At 49.3% G+C, this 22334-nt stretch overlaps 1 protein-coding gene across 1 annotated transcript; it reads left to right on the top strand.

Annotated features, from left to right (window-relative positions):
• Window positions 1-14106: 14106 nt before the first annotated feature.
• On the top strand, window positions 14107-22334 carry LOC136452562 (uncharacterized). The gene is made up of 2 exons (XM_066453201.1): window positions 14107-14616; window positions 21772-22334. Exons 1-2 carry the CDS (start codon window positions 14230-14232, stop codon window positions 21940-21942), a joined length of 558 nt encoding a protein of 185 aa, XP_066309298.1. The 5' UTR covers window positions 14107-14229; the 3' UTR covers window positions 21943-22334.

Genomic DNA, 22334 nt, shown 5'->3' with positions numbered 1-22334 from the left:
TGTTTGACAGCGACAGTGCATGTCGATGTAGTGCAGATCGGTAGCAGGTAGAGATAGTAGATCCCTTCCATTAACAACGTCGAGGATGTCGACGTCGTCGAAGAAGTCGCGGTGTAGACGTTGACACGAGCGTCCGTGTCGAGGTCGACGGCAGCTTCAACAGCGATGTCGACGTAGAGCTTTTTCGTGCCGATAACGTGTTATAAAACATGTTACTAACGGTTAGGACATTTCCCTCTCCATCTCTCATTATCAACACAGTAGATGAAAGTAGAGAACAAATAGACACAAGATAGGGAGACTATTCTTTATTTTTCTGAATATTGGTAATTACAATATAGAGCTCTCACGTATATATAGTCCTGCCAAGGCATAAGAGTTTGATAAGAGCCAACATACAAACAGACTAGGATTAGGATTCCTTCTCCTTTCCTTTTAGGATAAAGTCTGTATGTTTTATGACATAGGCAATGGCGCTAAGCCCAAGCCCTTGCCAGTTTTCATCATCCTGGTGCCGTGTGGGTTTCCCGAGCTCTTCACGTCAGCCTTTGGCACCAAGATCATGGCGATGCGAGACCGAGCTTTAGCTCGGATGGCAACGGCTTGTGGTGTGCAGCCTACCCACCAGCGTTCAAAGGCTGGTGCTTACCGGGATTTAGTTCCCTTTAGGTAGTTTTCGGATGCCTCGCACGGATGGGTCATAACTGTCATATCTCTCGGTCGTGTATTTTCTAGATCTAAATATAAGTTGTAGATCTAGCTTACTTGTGGTGTGAGTGCGTACGTGTGGAGTGAGTGGGTGTTGAGTTTCTTTGTAAGTTTAGATACTAAAGCTTGTATTTGAAGGTTGAGGCAAAAAAAAATATCATGGCGATGCATCCAGGCGCGTCTGGTGATATCTTAGGGGGAGTCCCAACTATCGACGTCCAGGATCAGACCATCACCTTTGAACCTCCACCAAACGGTCCGGCTTTTCCAATCTACATCCCCGTCAGTGATGATAGGCTATTCACTCTAGATATTGGCACATTTCAAATCCTCCGGATGCCGAAACCCAGTGGACTGTGGGTGTGGGCGCGAGTCACTTATCCTCCACTCTCGATTTCGGATGTCTCCTCCTACGGCGTGCAACCCGATGGATGCATCCTCGTCAGTGCCAAGAGTGGCGTCACCTTCATCTTCGACACCAAGGAGCATGTGTGGAAACTATGCGGTGATTGGGTGTTCCCCTTCACTGGCCATGGACACTATGACCCCTCCCTGGAGGGCTTTGTCAGTCTCTCCAAAGACCTGGAGACCCTTGGGTACCTCTACTGCTGCACCATGGCCAGCAGCAGTCGCCAGCCAGGGCTGTGGCCAATGGGGCGGCGAGGGAGGAAGACCAAGGAGATGAGGAGGAGAGGGTAGGTCGTAGTGGACCAGAAGCTAACCACGTTAGGTAGCTTCTGGTTTCGACAAAGCCCCGGAGAGAAAGAGGGGTGCTTGTTTCCACAAAGCCCTGGAGAGAAAGAGGGGTGCATTGCAATTGAAAGCCCCCGTAAGGAGGGATTTTAGAATGTTTTGCGCTTTTTGCCGCGGCATGCGACAAGGAGAGGCATGAACAGATTTGGGCTCAAGACTTTGGGAACAACTTCTCTCTAACTCGATTTGTGCTAAAACATATTATTTTTCCACTTGCTATCCTCTATGGAAATTTGCACCTACACCTGGTGCCTTTTGTAGTTGGTTGTTCATTTGTGCAATTCTGCTAGGCTGCTTCGTTGGAGAACGAAATAATAACACATCTAATCATAAATAAATCTTGGCTAGACCCGTGTGATCGCTAAGAGATCAAGCCACTAACAGCCCACGCCCACGCGTTACAGGGCCTTACTCCGTTGCTCACTCGAGCGCAGAGGCAACGAAATCTTATATTTACTCCCTCCGTTCTAAATTATAAGTTGTTTTGATTTTTTTGGGTATATATCTGTTTTGCTATGCATCTAGATATAATAAATGTCCATATACATAGCCAATTCTATGTACCAAAAAGTCAAAATGACTTATAATTTGAAACGGATGGAGTATATTTGCTATAGTCGTAACAATGACAAATTTCACACGAATTTGATGACATATAAGCTTCAAGACACCAATGATATTATGAGTTAGCAATAAAACAAAATCGCAAATCAAGCATCATTGTCGGGTATCGATACTAGGGATACCCAAAGCAAGAAAGTTAGCGCCCACGCTGACTTTCCCAAATGGCTCAAGACATATTAAAAGGTCTCGCCCGACCCCAAGGCCACGGGCTCCGTCTCGCCCGACCTTAAGGCCACGGGCTCCGTCTTGCCCGACCCCAAGGACGCGGTCTCTGTCTCGCCCGACCCTAAGGACGTGGTCTCCATCTCACTCGACCCCTTGGGTGCGGGCTCCGTCTCGCCCAACCCCTTAGGTGCGGTTTCCGTCTCGCCCGACCCCGAGGACTCGGGCTCCATCTCGTCTGACCCCTTGGGTGCGGGCTCCGTCTCGCCCGACCTCGAGGTCGCGGGTTCCGTCTCGCCCGACCCCTTGGGTGTGGGCTCTGTCTCGCCCGACCCCAAGGACACGGGTTCCGTCTCATCTGACGGGGACCCATACCGCCGCCATCCACTCTAGGTCCAAGCATATGGGCCTGGGTCAAAACTCTGACGCCAGGGAAAAGGCTAGCACGCCTCGATGTAACATGTGGCCATGATGGGCCATACTTGGGGATACACATGAAGAACATTATCGGACATGCCGGTGCTGTTCTGCCTAATCCTCGTACGGACGCTGATAGGCGCGTCAGTTCACCACGACGTCCGCCGGGATGGAGTGGAACGCCATGACTGGTAGATGACGCCTACGTATGGCGCCAGTGACGAACAAGGATGCGACATGGAGCCATCCCTATTGACATCTACAGGATCAGCAAGACCCGCATGAAGGAGAAGAAGGACCTGGCAGCCCTGGAGGCCTTCTTCTCTCTCTCGTTCTTCTCCTTTTTCTCCTCTATAACCCGCGCTTCCCTTTCACCTATAAAAGGGGAAGCAAGGCGCCCCACGCGGGGCGGAGGGAGAGGGAGAAAAACACGAGACAGGAACATAAGAGCACGGCATGAGCACACGGCTGAGCGGCAATCGAGCTCTCAGCACCTGTTCACTCCTTCCACCAGAGACTTGGGATCCTTTCCCTCTCTCTCCTGTTTATAACCCCTACTGCAAACCAAGTGCCGGTAACACAAGCAGCAGCGAACTGGACGTAGGGACATTTTGCTCGAACCAGTATAAACTCTTGTGTCCTCCGAGCACACCATCCGAGCCAGACGCGTAAATACAAATTTACTCGTCGGTGGTCCAAAAACCCTGATAGTTGGCGCGCCAGGTAGGTGCTTTTTGCACGTCTCAACGTCCACGTTAGACCTCGGATGACTAGTCATGGCGTCAGTTGGGTCCTAGGTGCGCACGTGCGCTTTAGGAACCTAGAATTCATCGTTACGATGGAGGGAGAGTTGGCGTATGTTCCTGCCGCCGTCCAGCCTCTCCACTCCGCCAGCCTTGATACGATCACCGAGATGCTTGAGGAGCTGTAGCTGCATGCACCGGAGGCTTGCGTCCCCAAGAGCGACCAACTCCTCGGCTTCGTTTATGGGAGGCTAGAGCGCTAGCTCGATGCCTTCCTGGGACCCTGATCGTCCTGGGAGGACCTACGCTGCCTCACCTTCTCGTTCGCCAATGTCATGATGTAGCTTGTCGCATGAGAGCCGCTCTCCCTAGAATACCTCATTCGAAGCGCCCCGACAACGCTTCCATTTAGTCTGCGCAACGCCGCAGAGACCGTTGGCCACCTTGTGGCGCAGCGCACGCCCCCATCCCCTATGAACGACGAGTTCATGGGGATAACCGAATACATCGTGGAATCTTTCCATAACCTTCTCGCAGGAGAATTGAAGTCGCCTTCTGACTTTGACTCCAGCAAGGGGAGCCATCACCCCTCGCAAGAATGTTTCATGGTAGGTACCCCCGAGGGATACATCGAAAGCATCCATGAGGGAGGGGCTACCCCAACAGATGACTTCGACGATGAGGTCGAGGGGGATGCAGGGTCCCCACCTCGCCTATGGGTAGAGCAGCTGAGGGCACGACACCAAGAGCTCAAAGAACCACGACTCTAGCTCGAGCAGGAACACGCAGAGCTCGAGCGAGAGATCGAGCGCCATGGAGATGGTGGGCGTGCGCGCGCCATGGCCCGCGATGTGAACCAAAGGATCATCGAGGACGACGAAGCCCTCCCACACTTCACCCGGGCAAGCCAAAACATTGCTATCGCAGCGGCCTTACTCTATGGGCTTCCGGAGCCCGCAACACCAGAGGATCGTCGAGCCCATCGTGAGATTCGCAGGCTACTCAAGCGTGCTGCGGCACAGCAAGCCGAAAGCTCATTGTCCCGACGATGCGAGATCGACGCTAGCTAGTGTGCGCCCTCAGAGCGACCTGACAAGGACATGTCAGTCCACCAGGCGCAGCAAGACAGCAGGCCGCGCGCCACAGCCCTAGTGCATGAGCGTCTCGGCCTCCACCATGACACGCATAATAGCCTAGATGCCCGCAGGCGTGCCCACAGCGATGAGAGGGAGGAGGCTAGCCGTGGATACCACCCTCATCGTGGCGGATGCTATGATAGTGGTGAGGACTGAAGCCCAAGCCCTGACTTGCTGGGACCTCAGGCCTTTGGCCGACATATCCTCAACATCGTCTTCCCACCGCGGTACTGACTGTCGACCAACATCCCGAAATACTCTGGGGAAACAAACCCTAGACTGTGGCTCGAGGATTATTGACTTGCTTGCCAAGCCAGTGGAGCAGATAGTGATAATTTCATTATCCATAACCTTCCATTGTTCTTGTCCGATTCGGTGCGAACGTGGTTGGAACACCTTTCACACAACCGAATCCAAAGTTGGGCGGACCTAAAAGAGATCTTCGTGGGAAACTTCTAGGGCACATACACGCATCCTAGGAACCCATGGGATCTCAAAAACTACCGACAGAAGTCCAGGGAAACTCTTCATGGGTACATCCGGCGCTTCTCCTGGTAGTGCAACGAGCTACCCAACATCGTCGATGCTGACGTCATAGGAGCTTTTCTGTTTGGGACCACCTGCGAGTCCCTGGTTCACAAGCTAGGACGTAAGGGCCCACAAACCACCAAGGAGCTCCTCAACATCGCCACCAGCCACGCCTCGGGCGAGAAGGCGGTCGGGGCAATTTTTTACTGCCCCAAAGGCAAGGCAAAGTGGGACGAGGACACCGGCAAAAGTGCCTCCAATAGCCCTAACAAGAAGAAGAACAAGCAGCGGTGCGAGGGTTTACTCATGGCCATTGCTGACCACAAGGGGGTCAGAAGCCCGCCGAGGGTACCCTGGACCACTTTGAGAAGCTGCTCGAAGGGCCATGCCCAAACCATGCTTTCCCTATCAAGCACCTATACAAGGACTGCATCCTCCTGAAGCGGTTCTTGTCTGGAGGCTGCAACAAGGGGGAGCATAGGAAGGAACCCAAGCCGGCTATAGATGATACCGAGGGGAAGGATGGCAGATTTCTGCCACTGGATGGTTGCCTCATGATCTTTGGAGGATCAGCGGCCTACGACTCCAAGCACCACCAGAAGCTTGCGTGCCGCGAGGTCTATACGGCTGAGCCAGCCACGCCTTCTTTCCTCTAATGGTCGGAGTCCACCAAAACTTTTGATCGGACTGACCACCTGAAAAGCATCCCATAGCCAAGAAGATGCCCGCTCATGGTTGACCCAATTATTGGCCTGAAGCGGCTCACCAAGGTGCTGATGGATGGAGGCAGCGGCCTCAACATTGTGTATGCTAAAACGCTCGACATCATGGGCATTGACCGATCGCACATCCAATCGAACGGGGCGCCTTTCCATGGCATTGTGCCTGGAAAGCAGGCCGTACTGCTCGGGCAGATCGATCTGCCTATCACCTTTAGGAATCTAACCAATTATAGGATGAAGACCCTTACCTTTGAGGTGGTCGGGTTCCACAGGACCTATCACGCCATCCTGGGACGTCCATGCTACGCGAAGTTCATGGCTGTCCGCAATTACACCTATCTAAAGTTTAAGATGCTAGGTCCATGTGGGGTCATCCCCATTGGCACCTCCTTCCAGCGTGCCTACTAGTGCGAGGTCAAGTGCTGCGAACACGCCATGGCAATTATCGCCTCCAAAGAGCTTACGACCATCAGGGAGGAGGTCATCGAAGAAGTGCCCGACCCTAAATGGTCGGTTGAGTCTTTCAAGCCTATAGAGGGCGCCAAGGCACTCCTCATAGACCCTAGCAGCTTCGAGGGCAAAGTGGTGCGCATCGGCACCACGCTTTCCTCCAAATAAGAAAGTGCGCTCATCGACTTCCTCCGCACCAACAGACACATCTTTGTGTGGAGACCTTTGGACATGCCAGGCATTCCAAGAGAAGTCGTCGAGCATGCCTTGAGGATCAGGCAAGGTCCAAGCCGGTGAAGCAGCGCCTGCGTTGTTTCGACAAGGAGAAACGCAGGGCCATCGGTGAGGAGATTGTGAAGCTTTTGTGGCTAGGTTCATCAAGGAAGTATACCACCCCGAGTGGTTAGCCAATCCTGTTCTTGTACGAAAAAGAGTGGAAAATGGAGACTGTGTGTTGACAACATGGGTCTCAACAAAGCATGTCCAAAGGATCAGTTTCCTTTGCCATGCATAGACCAAGTAGTCGACTCGACCTTAGGGTGTGAAACCCTTTGCTTCCTTGATGCGTACTCCGGGTACCATCAAATCACGATGAAAGAGTCTGACCAGCTCTCAATATCTTTCATCACACCATTCGGATTGTTCTGCTACGTCACAATGCCATTCGTTCTGAAGAACACAGAGGCTACGTACCAACGCTGTATGCTCAAGTGTTTTGGGGATCTCTTCGGGCAGACCGTTGAGGCCTATGTGGATGACATCCTGGTCAAGTCCAAACTCTAAGCAAATGGCATCAAACTCAACCCTAAGAAGTGTGTTTTTGGGGTCCCAAGGGGCATGCTGCTGGGTTTTATCATCTCCGAGCGCGGCATCGAAGCCAACCTGGAGAAGATCTCGGCCATCATGAGGATGGGCTCGATTCAGAACACAAAGGGGGTACTACGAGTTACAGGGTGCCTCACCGCTCTCAGCCGCTTTGTCTCATGCCTCGGTGAACGAGGTCTTCCTCTCTATCGGCTTCTGAAGAAGGCCGACCGCTTCGAATGGACGCCCGAGGCCTAGGAGGCACTTGACAAGGTCAAGCAACTCTTGATAAAGGCCCCGATCCTAGTCCCCCCAACCGACGGGGAACCACTTCTGCTCTACATTATGGCCACTACGTAAGTGGTCAGCGCTGCCCTGGTGGTCTTGTCCGATTCCAAGACTCGCTGCCCCAAATCCAGAAACTCATGTACGCCATCCTTATCGCCAAGAGGAAGTTGCGTCACTACTTCGAGTTGCATCTGGTGACGGTCATGACATCCTTCCCTCTCGGTGAGGTCATCCAAAACCAGGATGCCACAGGAAGAATCACGAAGTGGGCACTCGAGCTGATGGGTCAAGGCATTTCATATGCCGCTCGGACAACCATCAAGTCCCAAGTGATGGCTGATTTCATTGCAGAGTGGACCGAGATCCAAATGTCATTGCAGTCATCGACCAAGAGTACTAGACGATGTACTTCGATGGATCACTGATGAAGAAAGGCATCAGCGCGGGGCTGGACTTTATTTTGCCCCTCAGGGTACACATGAGGTACATGGTTCACATCCATTTCCCCTCCTCCAACAATGTGGCCGAGTATGAGGCACTCATCAATGGCCTGCGCATCGCCATCGAGTTGGGTATTCGACGACTTGACATCCGGGGCGACTCCCAGCTGGTCATCGACCAAGTCATGAAGGAATCAAGCTGCCACAATGCCAAGATGGCTGTGTATTGCCGAGAAGTCCGCCAGCTGTAGGTTAAGTTAGATGGTCTCGAGCTCAATCACACCCGAGGTATCTCAACGAGGTGACCGACACGCTGGCGAAAATGGCATCCGGTCGAGAGCAGGTGCCGACGGGCATCTTCACTAGCGATCAGTACAAGCCCTCGATCCTCTACGAGAAGCTAGAATAGACCGGTGATGGACCGCCTGCCCTAGGCACGGGGGCTAAACAGTCGATGGCTCCATCCGACCCTGAAGTCATGGAGCTTGATGAGGATCCAGCGACAGAGCCCGACCCTCTAGCCAACTGGAGGATGCCTTACCTCGACTAGCTCCTCCGTGAGGCGCTGCCGATGGACAAAACAGAGGCTCGGTGGCTCACACATCGCATCAAGTCCTTTGTCGTTATTGATGGTGAGCTCTATAGGTGAAGCCACAACGGGATCCTACAGCGTTGCATCCCCATTGAACAAGGGAAGCAGTTGATGAGTGATATCCACGGTAGGATTTTTGGGCACCATGCCGCACCTAGGACCCTAGTCGAAAACATGTTTTGACAAGGCTTCTACTGGCCGACCGCAGTAGCCGATGCTGAACAGATTGTGCGCACCTATGAAAGGTGTCAATACTATGCTCGACAGACCCACCTGTCGACCCAAGCACTCTAGACAATCCCCATCACATGGCCGTTCATAGTCTGGGGGCTCGATCTGGTCAGACCTCTCAAGAGGGCGCCCGAGGGCTATACGCACTTGCTTGTTGCCGTAGATAAGTTTACAAAGTGGATAGAGGCTCGACCGTTCTGCGCGAATAAGTCCGAGCAAGCCGTGTTGTTCTTCCTTAACATCGTTCATCGCTTTGGAGTCCCAATCTCCATTATCACAGACAATGGCACGCAGTTCACCGGGTCAAAGTTCCTTCGATTCTGTGATGAATTCCACATCTACATCGATTGGGCCACCGTGGCACACCCCCGCACGAACGGACAGGTCGAGCGTGCGAACGACATGGTCCTACAAGGCCTCAAGCCTAGGATCTTCAACCGGTTGAATAAGTTTGGCAGACGATGGGTCACGGAGCTTCCCGAGGTGCTCTAGAGCCTGAGGATGACCCCTAGCCGGGCCACTGGCTACATGCCATTCTTCATGGTCTATGGTTCCGAGGCCATCCTTCCGATCGACCTCAATTATGGAGTGCTGAGGGTCAGGGCATACGATGAATAGGGAGCCAAGGCGTTCCTCGAGGATGCCATAGACCAGCTAGATGAAGCACGTGATGTTGCCCTCCTCCGCTCAGCCAAGTACCAGCAAGCATTGGGCTGGTACCACAGCCAATGAGTGCGAGGTCAGGCCTTCAACGTCAGGGACCTGGTGCTCCGCCTCGTCCAGAGCAACAAGAACCGCCACAAGCTCTCTCCGCCATGGGAGGGACCATACGTCATCGCAAAGGTGCTCCGACCAGGCACCTATAGGCTCAAGACCATCGACAGCAAAGTCTTCATCAACACCTGGAACATCGAATAGCTATGTCGCTTTTACCCTTAAATCTATGCACGTTTTCTCTTATCGGTTTCGCTATCGACTCCTCGATCTTTAGTGACACTTAACCCCAGCAACGGCAAGGGTCCTAGGACCATCGATGATTAAGTCTTCATTAATGCCTAGAACATCAAACAACTATGTTGCTTTTACCCTTAATTTACGCACGCTTTCTCTTATCGATTTTGCTATCGACTCCTCAATCTTTAGTGACACCCAACCCCAGCAACGGCAAGGGGTCGGGCCTCACTCGGGGGCTGATAAGAGCATATCTATCTGGTAGACATTCTCTATGCCCGGCCCTTTCTTATGTTAAGACCTAGAAGCAAGGGTTGTGGAAATAAACGCTGAGTAAAACTGGTCGGACCGCAAGAAACCTACGCCCCAGCGGCAATGACGTTTTTGCTCACCAGTGTGATCAGAGTTTTTTGCCCGCACCCTGAGCTTTTTAGCCTTAACTATGGAAAGAGTCAGAACGCATTAAAGAGCATATCTATCCGGTAGACATTCTCTGTGCCTGACCATTTCTTATGTTAAGATCTAGAAGCAAGGGTTGCAGAAATGAACGCTGAGTAAAATTGGTCGGACTACAAGAATCCTACGCCCCAGTGGCTATGGTATTTTTGCTCACCAGCGTGATCAGAGTTTTTTCACCTGCACCCCGAGCTTTACATCCTTAATGACGAAAAGGGTCAGAACGCATTAACCTTTTTGTACAAAAGGGGAGAAGAGCTAAAAATCTATTTGGCCATAACGAAATTTAAGAGCTTGTCCACTTATTACAAGTTCGCCGCCTAACTTATCTACCTAACTAAGTTCTTGAGGGGATGATCTCATCCTCTATCTCCATGGGTAAGTCCTATGCCAGAGGGGCCACCTCCTTCTCGACGTCGTCCAGCTCGGCGTCAGTGTAAATAGGCATGAGAACCGTCACAGGTAAGGTGGGATACAGAGCTGAAAATGCTCCTACGGCCCATTCGGGCCTAGGAGTTCGAAGACTGGCCCACCGATGGGTTCACATCCGCTCTGGGGCGCCCTTAGAGTGAGGGCTGGAAAGAGATGGGCCCACTAGCGGCTAGTACCTGAGCGCACGAGCGCCACGGGCATCCCGGCCCATGTTCGAGTCTTGGTCGGTTCCCAGTCCATGGTTTTTCTTTGGAAAAAGGCAACGAGCCCTTAGGACCGGTCGAACGGACCCGGGAACTATATGGATTGGCCACCAAGAGTCTGGAGTCGGTCACCAGCTGACCCATGCTGGACCCCCATGAACGGGAAGCCGGGGCCCCACTCGGACTAGCCCGTTAGCAGCTCACCGAGCACCATATTTTGTCCATCGAGAAAAAACGTGGCACGGCTCAGCCCCTCTGTTTTATAAAAAAACGCTTGAGGGATGACGATCACAAAGACGAGCCGACCCTCGATCGGACCTCTGTTATGCGCGGGGGCTCGAGGGAAGTTGGACTCGCAAGGAGATCGAACACGCGGTCGCAGTATGATGGCAGACCGATCGGATCCTAGGGGACTGGAATCAAGAACAACCTTTCCGACCTCCCGAATCTTACGATTACATGCCCCCTAGAAGATCTATCGCGACAAAAGGGAATCGCCGTCCTACCAGGACATGCCGCAGGCTACAAAAAGAAGGCCAAAGCTCTCAGAGTCCTCCCGTCCGGAAAAGCCTCCAAAGGAGTATTCTACTCCGCGGGCTCAGGGGCTACTTTCGGGTATCGATATTAGGGATACCAAAAGCAAGGAAGTTAGCGTCCACGCTGACTTCCCCAGATGGCTCAAGATGTATTAAAAGGTCTCGCCCGACATTAAGGCCGTGGGCTCCGTCTCGCCCGACCCCAAGGACACGGTCTCCGTCTCGCCCGACCCCAAGGCCGTAGGCTCCGTCTCGCCTAACCCCAAGGATGCGGTCTCTGTCTCGCTCAACCCCAACGACGCGGTCTTCGTCTCGCCTGACCTCTTGGGTGAGGGCCCCGTCTCGCCCGACCCCTTAGGTGCGGTTTCCGTCTCGCCCGACCTCGGGAACACGGGCTCCGTCTCGCCCGACCCCGAGACCGTGGGCTTCGTCTCACCCGACCCCTTGGGTGTGGGCTTTGTCTCACCCGACCCCAAGGACGCGAGTTCTATCTCGTCCGACGGGGACCCATACCGTCGCCAACCACTCCAGGTCCAAGCATATGGGCCTAGGTCAAAACTCTGACGCCAGGGAAGAGGCTAGCAAGCCTCGATGTATCCCGTGGCCATGACGGGCCATACTTGGGGATTCACATCAAGAACAGTGTCAGACGTGCTGGTGCTGTTCTGCCTAATTCTCGTACGGACGCTAACAGGCGCGTCAGATCACCACGACGTCCGCTGGGACAGAGTGAAACGCCATGACCGGCAGATGACGCCTGCGCATAGTGCCAGTGACGAACAGGGACGCGACATGGAGCCGTCCCTGTTGACATCTATAGGATCAGCGGGACCCGCATGAAGGAGAAGAAGGACCCGGCAGCCCTGGAGGCATTCTCTCTCTCGTTCTTCTTCTTTTCCTCCTCTGTAACCCACGTTTCCCCTTCGCCTTAAAAGGAGAAGCAGGACGCTCCACGCGGGGCGGAGGGAGAGGGAGAAAAACACGAGATGGGAACACAAGAGCACGACACGAGCACACCGCTGAGCGGCAATCGAGCTCTCAGCACCCGTTCACTCCTTCCACCAGAGACTTGGGATCCTTTCTCTCTCTCGCCTGTTTGTAACCCCTACTGCAAACCAAGTGCTGGTAACACGAGTAGCTGCGAACTGGACGTGGGGACGTTCCGCCCGAACCAGTATAAACCCTTGTGTTCTCCGAGCACACCATTCGAGCCAGACACGCAAATATAAATTTACTCGTCGGTGGTCCGAAAACACCGACAATCATGGAGAAGCTAAAAATAAGTGGCTTCTACTAGCTTCCTCACCTTCCCTGTCCCCTCAAAGCCAAAGTAAATTATTTTACCTGGAAGTCTAGAACTAGCTACCCAACCAGATTTCAACTTCTCTACGGGCGTGTTTGTTTGCCTGATCGTGGGCCACAACCTGGCTGTGCACCTGACGTGGCTGGACTGCACCCGGACATGTTTATTTTCCAGGCAACAGCGTAGGCCTGGGCGCACGGTGTTTAAAGCACCCACAGTCGGAGAAATGGGATCAACTTTCGTTTCTCGTGGGCTCAGCCACGCGCTGACTCTCTCGGGCCATTTTGGGCAACATGTAGTTCCCCAACTCATTTGTTGCATGGACCTCATCTAAACCATGCAAACAAACATAATCTCCTATGAACCTAGTTTACCTGGGCCGCTGGAAACAACACAACAGGTTTCAGCTTGTAGACCGGCCTTCTCCTATCTTGACTGGGCTTGTTTGAACGAGCCATCCAGGCAAACAAACATGTACTAAAAATTTGTGCTTTGGCTCTATCAAAGAAGTCAGAGCCATAGCCATTTCTGAAGAAGCGAGAGTCAAGTGCCAAAATCAAGTATGGAGTGTTTCAAATATATATTGCCTAGTGGACTCTCAAACGAAACAATGTTTGCTATAAGCTAGTTCATGCATCAATTAAATACCTACTATTTATTTATGTAGTGCTATACATAAAAGTTTTTGGGAAAAATATGAAATTTGGTACATCTATATTTGAGATTGATAGACATCCAAAAAACATAAAAGTTTAAAATCACTTTAGTTTAACTAAAAAAAATGATAAGTTGCTGGTACCAAGTCTTAACTTCTTCATGGATTTATATCTAACATGAAGTATAGGTGTACCAAGTTTACTATATAATATCTATAAATTTAGATAATTTAATATTTCCAATGTTTTGTGTGTGCTCGGTAGATTTGCCTGCTCGCCTAGCCTTATCTGCATGGGCACTGGGATGCATAAGTTTTCCTGTTCGGGAGGCCGTAAACGATCATGGATTATTTACTGCTGGCTGGTTTGGTGTGAGAGAAAAACACTGTTCCTGGCTGGAAATTTACGATCGTTTACGAGCAAGCGAACAGGCTGCTAGAAGATAGAATGCAGATTATGTTTGTTCGTGTCCTGAGAGAGATCAATGCTAGCAGCCAACACTGCTAGAGCAAATGGCAGGCAGCAATACCAACCAGAATCATCAACTACTAATTAGCCCCCCTTGATCTACTTGCATGCTCCGGCACTGTACATGTGCAAGCTTTGCTTTGCCTGGTCAGGTGAGCCAATTTGGCTCCCCTGCTTTAGCAAGGATAATCTTGCTCGCACAGATACAACAACCAAACAAGTTAGCTGCTTAACATTTTTTAGCTCAGCATGAGTAGTAACGGGCAAACAAACCAAGTACGCCTTTTATACCTTCGCACGTAGTTTATAGGAGGAAGAAGATACTTCTATTTCTTTCACGAGGTGATTCGCATGACTCAAAGTTCTTGACAAGAAAGAGAAGCTTTTTCCTGAAAAAAAAAGGAAATCAACTCCATTTTAGTATATACATGGAAATGAAAGAAAAAACCCAAATTATATATACCAAGAACAAAAAGGAGAAAAATACCTTATCTCATCTCTCTCCCCACCCACCCAGCTCGAGACAGCCACAGCCAGGAGCTCCCCGCCTCCACGCTGCAGCTTCTCCACGTGACCTCACACATTCACAGTGCCTCTCGCTGTTCCGCAGCCTCAGCCCCGGCCTCATGTCTCTCCTCGCCTCCCCCACGCCGTTCGGCGCGGCCGCCATCCGCCGCCGCGTCGCCCCGCTTCCTCTCCTCCCTGGAGGCGGTCCCGCCGCGCTGCACGTGGCCCTCGCGCGCCGCGGCGGGGTCTCGTCCCGCACGCAGCGGCGCCTCGAGGAACGCGGAGGCAAGAAGCGCCGCGGCGGGGTCGCGGCGCCCGACGTGGACGAGGACGCGACGGAGGCGGGGGCGGCGGAGTGGGAAGGGGAGCCGCTGGGGTTCGAGGTGTCGACGGAGCCCATGCCGCAGCTGCCGGACCCGGAGACGCCCGACTTCTGGGAGGGACCTCAGTGGGAGGCCCTTGGCTTCTTCGTGCAGTACATGTGGGCGTTCGGGGTCGTCTTCGGCGTGAGTGCCTCCTTCTCTCCATTATCCTGCATTCCTGCACTATACTAGCCTGGGTGTTCTGAAGTGGAAGCATACATCTTTTCCCCGCAAGATATCACGCTAATTGGACATGTCCATGGCTTAACTGTCTCTATGTAGAACTGCCCTGCATATAGAAACGCTAATTAGAACCATGAAACAATCCATCCTACACGTTTTAAACGTTAGCGGGGAACTTTTGACAAGACCAGTGAGTATTGTGGTATAATATTGTGCATTTGTCTCCAGCTTTGATGTGTAACTTCACGCACAGGCACAACATAACCCCTTTGAAGTGCCTGACAACTATTGCTTCGTTTCACCGTTTGTCCTGCCTCCTGACTATTTGCAGTACCCTGAGTCCCTGACTAAATAAGTTCCTTTCCCATGATTAAAACATTCATGAAGTTGTTTGTTCTTGTACTGATAGACATAGTGGATCACCTAGACATAGATTTAGCGGCTACAACCTTACATACGGGATAAAACTTTCTAAAACATGATCTAGAGAGAGAGGAAGGAAGGTGAGATGTCACCGACCATCCGCGGGCTTGGAGAAAGAGCTCGACGTAGCCATGGCGAAAGTGATGCGGTCTGGGTCGGCGGTGTCGCGGTGACGGTGTTGAGGTCAGTCGCAGTGCAATGGTGACGCAGAGGCGGCGGTGAAGACATCAGTGGAGCTTCCCATCGCTGGCTGTGCCCCTCAATAGATCAGATTGGGTTTGTCGGTGGGTGTGATGACGCATGGTGAACCTCGTACTGAGAGCCGCCGGCCTCCACCTCTCTTTATAGCGTAGTGCGACGAGAGCCCACCAACCATGTAGGGTTGGACGCCCCCGATCAAGGCGCGAGGTCAAGGCCCAACTCAACCGTTGGGCCGAGCTGGAGAGATCAACACTAACAATCTCTCCATTGATCTCATCTTATTACTTAAACTTAACTAACTTTATCTTTTTCCCATTCCTCACATATCAGTGCATAGAGCGTGTCTCATCGTTACGGTTAGTGCTATTAGATTAACAGCCACAATGTATCTCTCTGTTTTGAAACAGATTCTGAACTAGACCCTTATTGTCCGGTATCATAGGTTTTCCCTTAAACCCATGCCGGCTAAGTGTTCTCTGAACACGTTGGGTGATAAGCCTTTTGTAAGCGGATCCGCGAGCATTTTTTCTGTACTTATGTGCTCAAGACTAATTATATGATCCCGGACTTTGTCTTTCACAACATAATACTTTATGTCAATGTGTTTGGCAGCACCACTTGACTTATTATTATGAGCATAATATACTGCTGGATTATTATCACAGTATAACTTGAGTGGCTTATGTATGTCGTCTACCACTTTCAACCCGTGCATAAACTTCTTCAGCCAATTCACCTGCCCTGTGGCCTCATAACACGCTACAAACTCAGCATATATCATAGATGATGTAGTGACAGTTTGCTTGAAGCTTTTCCACGATATAGCTCCTCCCGTGAGAGTAAATATATATCCTGACGTGGACTTTCTATTATCTCTCGCATAATCTGAATCTAAATACCCCTCTATGTGTAGGGAATTAGATCTTCTGTACGTTACCATGAGGCCTTTTGTACCTTGCAAGTAGCGCAAAACTTTCTTTACCAGTCTCTAGTGTTTTATTCCTGGATTACTCTGATATCTGCCAAGTAACCCGGTAACAAATGCTAAGTCAGGACGTGTACACACTTGAGCATACTGTAAACTTCCGACAAGTGCAGCATATGGAACCGCTTTCATTTGATCGATCTTATATTGGTTCCTAGGACATTGGAATTTTCCAAATCTATCGCCCTACACTATGGGAGCAGGTAAAGGCTTACAATTTTGCATACTGTATTTCTTCAAAACCTTTTCTAAGTATGCCTTTTATGATAATCCTAAAATCCCCTTTCTTATATCTTGGTGAATCTCTATTCCCAGAACGAACGAACCTTCACCGAGATCCTTCATATCAAAATTCGAGGACAAGAATTTCTTCGTTTCTAGTAGTAGATTAACATCACTACTAGCGAGTAAGATGTCATCCACATACAAGATTAGGAAAATATATTTCATATTCTTGAACTTTGCATAAACGTAATTGTCCTCTATATTTTCTTGAAACCCAAACTTACTTATTGTACTATCAAACTTTAAATACCACTGTCTTGATGCTTGTTTTAATCCGTAAATTGATTTCTTCAGGCGGCATCACATACGTTCTTTTTCTTCTACAACAAAACCTTTTGGTTGTGCCATGTAAACATTTTTTCCTCCAAATCCCCTTTTAGGAACACCATCTTTACATCCATCTGATGTAATTCTAAATCGTAATGTGCTACAAGCGTCATTATAATTATAAAAGAATCCTTACATGAGACTGGAGAAAATATCTCATTGTAATCTATGCCTTCTCTTTGCGTGAAGCCTTTCGCCACAAGTCGCGCTTTAAATCTTTCTACATTCCCTTTGAAGTCATATTTAGTTTTATAAACCCATTTACAGCCAACTGTCGTGGCTCCTTTAGGAATTGTTTCTAAGTCCCAAACACCGTTGGTATTCATTGATCTTATTTCATCTTGCATGGCTTCAAGCCACTTTGATGAGTAAGCGCTTCTCATGGCTTCTTCAAATAAGATGGGATCACCCTCCATTTGAGATTCTTCACATTCATAGACTTCGTAGTCATCAGAAATGGCTGTTTTTCTGACTCTTTGAGACCTTATAGGGGCCTCGTTAGTTGACGTTTGTTCTATATGAGGCTGTTGTTGTCTTTCTCATGTGTGACAACGGGTTCTACAGGATCATGAAGGATAGGTTCCTCCTGTTCATTCATGGTCACCATGAGAGAACTAACAATAGGTGCTGTTACTATAGTGTCTTGCACTGTTGGTGCAGCAACAATAGGTAGCGTGAAGAATGGCTCCTAAACCATCGGAGTAGGCACATGTACCCGCTTCTTCTCTAGGTTAATTTTTCGCACTACCATGCTCTCCCTGACCATATCATACTCCAACAACACAGCGTGTCTCGTTTCTATAAACTCCATATGTCTGTCAGGACAATAGAAGCGATAACCTTTTGACTTTTCTAGATAGCCAATGAAATGGTAACTGACAGTCTTGAGTCTAGCTTTCCTATGTTTGGGTTAAAGACTTTAGCCTCAGCTGGACAGCCCACACACGTAAATAGTTAAGTGAGAGTTTCTTTCCTGTCCATAACTCATATGGTGTTTTGGGCACCGACTTGCTTGTCACTCGATTAAGAATATGAATGACGGTTTTTAACGCCTCCATCCATAAACTTATCGGTAGAGTAGAGTAACTTATCATACTTCTCACCATATCCATTAAGGTATGGTTGCGTCTTTCAGCTACTCCATTCTACTGAGGCTCGTCCGGTGTAAAGTACTGGGCAACTATGTCATTTTCTTGTAAAAACATTGCAAAAGGTCCAGAAACTTAGCCATATGGGGTGTGTCGACCGTAGTACTCCCCCCCTCCATGGTCGGATCTTACTATCTTAATTCTTAAATTGTGCTGATTTTCTACTTCATCCTTAAATATCTTAAATTTATCAAATGCTTCTGATCTTTTCTTAATTGGATAAACATAGCCATAACGAGAATAATCATCTGTGAATGTTATAAATGAATCATAACCATCCACACTCTTCATAGGAAAATGACCACAGATGTCTGTGTGAATTATTTCTAAAATTCATGCGCTTGGTTTGACATCTTTCTTTATTTTCTTAACATACTTTCTTTTTATGCAATCAATGCATTGTTCTAAATCTGAAAATTCTAATGGCGGAAGAATTGATTTCTTAATCAATCGCTCTATTCTCCCCATCGAAATATGGCCTAAACGACAGTGCCATAATTTCGATGATACATCATGAACTCTCTTCCGCTTATTTCTTGCATTCATAGACGAGGAAGCATTCTCATTCTCAGTGCTCACAACATTCACATTCTCAGAAAGTGATAACAAATAAAGCTTGTCTTGTCGGAAGGCAAGACCAACACACTTATTATTAAACACAATCTGACATTTGCCATTACCAAAATGGCAATCATATCCATCATCGTCTAGACGTGAAACACTTATCAAATTTCTACATAAAGAGGTTACATAAAGGACATCTGAAAGCTGAAGTACAAAATCATCATCTAATTCTAGAGAGAGATCTCCAATGGCTTCAACTTCAGCTTCAACTCCATTTGCCACTTTAATTCTTCTTTCTCCTCTTTGCAGGGTCCTCCTCGTATGGAATCCCTGTAATGAATTTGCAACATGAATAGTTACACCTGAGTCAATCCACCAAGTAAATTATGAATAACTTAAATACAAGGACTCATCTATGAATGTAATAATGTCCTCACCTCTCTTCAAAATGCTCTTCAGGAAATCTGGACAGTCCTTCTGGTAATGTCTATGCTTCTTGCACCATTTGCATTGATCCTTGTCAACTTGGACATTGTTGTTCTTCTGATGGTGATCATTCTAAGAGGCTTTCCCTTGAGATTTGACATTCTTATTAAAGTTCTTTTTATAGTCCTCCACATGGTTAGCAGAGTCACTATGTGAGCTTTTAAGCCTCTCCTCTTCTTGCACACAAATGACAATGAGCTTCTCAATGTCCCATTTTATTGGGCTGCATGTTGTAATTAACAACAATGTTTCATACTCTTTAGGCAAAGAAGCAAAAATCAAATGAATCAGGAACTCATCTTTGAGCCCCAAATCCATTGGCTTGAGCTTGGATGCCGTGTTGCTTATCTTCAATATGTGCTCTCTTATCCCTCTACCAGAGTATTTCTTATTGAATAATTTCTTGATCAATGTGCTTGCATAAGCCTTTGAAGAGCCAGTAAACTAACTCTCCACTTTCTTTAGATACTCGGTGGTCAATCTGGGATTGATCCCCTTATTGCATCTGAAATAGTAGGCTTAGCCACCATCAAGCACTTACGGTTCCAATTGTCCACTTCTTAGTATCAAGATCATATTTCATTCTCACTTTTGTATGATCTCGTTGCCGAGTAGTGAAATCAGCATCAGTTTCATTCTCTGCCCTCACCGGGTCCACTCGCTCAGTAGGACACGGAGAGGTAAGTGCTAGGTCATTCTCGGACAGCGCAAGTGCCAACTCATACTTCTCTCGCCATACACGATAGTTGCCCCCTTCAAGAGGCGGAATGTGCGAGATGAATGCCATAGGGTTGAGTCCTGAAAACATCATCAGGGAAAGCGAGAAAACATGACATAATAATTGCATGCCGTAATTTAACGTTGGTCAATATTAAAACATACAATATGTTTCTACATTAATTCTACATCACCGTTGGGCAGAAATAGAACAAATACATGGAAAAACTCATAAATAAAAAAATTATAATATTGATATTATCAACGTTGGTCAGAAAAATAACAATATCATAATTTACTGAATACTATAACTACTCTTCAAAATTAAATCCTCCCGTTGGTTCGAATTTAATTAGAAGATAATAAACATCAACTTTGCAGAGGAAACATGAAAAAATAATCTTAAAATGATATTATCATAAGCATTTCATTAGTACTTATCTACTCTCTGAACAAATTTTCCCGTTGGTTCAAATTTGAGCAAAGATTGAAACATCTAAACTTAATAAAATTCATCAAAAATGCTTCTGAAAAATAATAAAACTAAACTGACTAAACTTTTCATTTTGGCCCGGCTAGAACTCGCAGCCCACGGCCCGCACACGCGCAGCGGCAGCGCGCGGCCTAGAAAAATGCCTACGCAGCCCTGTGCTCCACGCACGTAGCCGCACTGCCTGCGCGGCGCACCCCGCGTCCCAGGCCGCAACCTAGGCCTGGGCCAGAAGACTTCTTCCCCGCCTGGGCCAAATCTGGCCCGTGCAATCTGAGCTGTTCAATCTCATCGGACGGCTGGGAGGAGATTTCGGAATAACACCCCCCCCCCCCGACCGCCACACCCCAAAACCCTAGCTTCATTCCTCATTCTCACCTTCTCCTATCTTTCGTTGGCGGTGCTCGAAGGCGACGAAGCGGCGGCCGCGCGTGGCAGCCGGAGGAAGGCGCCGGCGCCGCCGCGAGGCCTCTCGCCGGCGCGCGCGCTCGTCCGAGGGTGAGCGCGCCGCCGTCAAGAGGCCGTGGGACGGTGCCCTGAACCCTGGCCCGTGCGTCGGCGAAACAGCGCCGTGCGGTGGCTCGGTTTTTGCTTCCCGCGTGGCGCCATCCGGCGGCCGGCGGTGGCGGCCAGCAGGTGAGAAAGGTCGGTCCTGCCGGCCCTCTGTTCTTAACTCACTTCGGGTTAGCGTTAGGGTTTCAATCTGAGTTGACTCGAATCTTCTCCTTCTATTTTCTACCCCTATCTAGATCTACACACTAGGTAAGACTCATCCAATACCAATGATAGACATAGTGGATCATCTAGACATAGATCTAGCTGGTACAACCTTACATACGGGATAAAACTTTCTAAAACATGATCTAGAGAGAGAGAGAGAAAGGGAGGTGAGATGTCACCGACCATCCGCGGGCTTAGAGGAAGAGCTCGACGTAGCCATGGCGAAAGTGATGCGGTCCGGGTCGGCGGTGTCGCGGTGACGGTGTTGAGGTCAGTCGCAGTGTAGTGGTGGCGCAGAGGCGGCGGTGAAGACGGTAGTGGAGCTTCCCGTCGCTGGCTGCGCCCCTCACTAGATCGGATTAGGTTTGTCGGTGGGTGTGGCGGCTCACGGTGAACCTCGTACTGAGAGCCGTCGGCCTCCGCCTCTCTTTATAGCGCAGTGCGACGGGGGTCCACCAACTATGTAGAGATGGGCGCCCCCGATCAGGGCGCGAGGTCAAAGACCCAACTCGGCCGTTGGGCCGAGCTGTAGAGATCAACACTAACATGTACTGCTTAACGAGAAGTAATCAATAATTTCTTTGCTCAGTGCACTGAATGAAACAATCCTGAACTTTGGTAATTAGCAGCAGCCATACATCCTTGCTGAGGCCTGAACTTGATTGTCATGGAAACTGCAAAAGCGGACGAACATGGTTTTGGTCCATTCCAATAGTATTCACGCCTTTTGCGAGTTCCCACATGCCAATCAATGTTGCTTACTTGTGCAGCTCATTGCTTGTGGTGTCGCTGTGGCTACCTACAACGACGGGGCAACAGATTTCAGAGACACGCCTGCTTACAAGGAATCCCAATCACAGGAGTTCCCTGAGGAGTCAGAATCATCAAGCGCTGATGTGTTTGAAGGCAATCCAACTGAGGTAGCACCAGTTCTTGAGTAGGAGGCATGGGGAGAAGACTTGTCTCTCTATTCAAGCTATAGCCTATAGGGCTTTGCGTTTGCAATAGGCAATAAGACATGTAAAGAGGCTTGTTTGAAATCTTGATGCTAAGAAAATTGGTTGGTTAATATTGTGTGCTGAATTTTCCCTTAGAATCAAATATAGATGGCTAGTGGTGATAGGATTCAACTGTACTTTATTACCCAAAAGTTGGGGGAAACGAAAGAGAGCAAACATTGCTGTCTTCCCTGTATTTTGCATTCATCCTGCCTCTACGATGGCTTTTCTAGCACATAGTTCAATGGAAATGTATAATTCAAATATGTTTCACAAATTACATTCTGTACCAGCACAATCCATAATTCAAAGAACATGTGTCATTATCAGATTCA

Source organism: Miscanthus floridulus, chromosome 1 (genome assembly GCF_019320115.1).
Source record: "Miscanthus floridulus cultivar M001 chromosome 1, ASM1932011v1, whole genome shotgun sequence".
Lineage (NCBI taxonomy): Eukaryota > Viridiplantae > Streptophyta > Magnoliopsida > Poales > Poaceae > Miscanthus > Miscanthus floridulus.
Note: the sequence above shows the minus strand (reverse complement) of the source record. Positions and strands in the feature narration are given on the sequence as shown.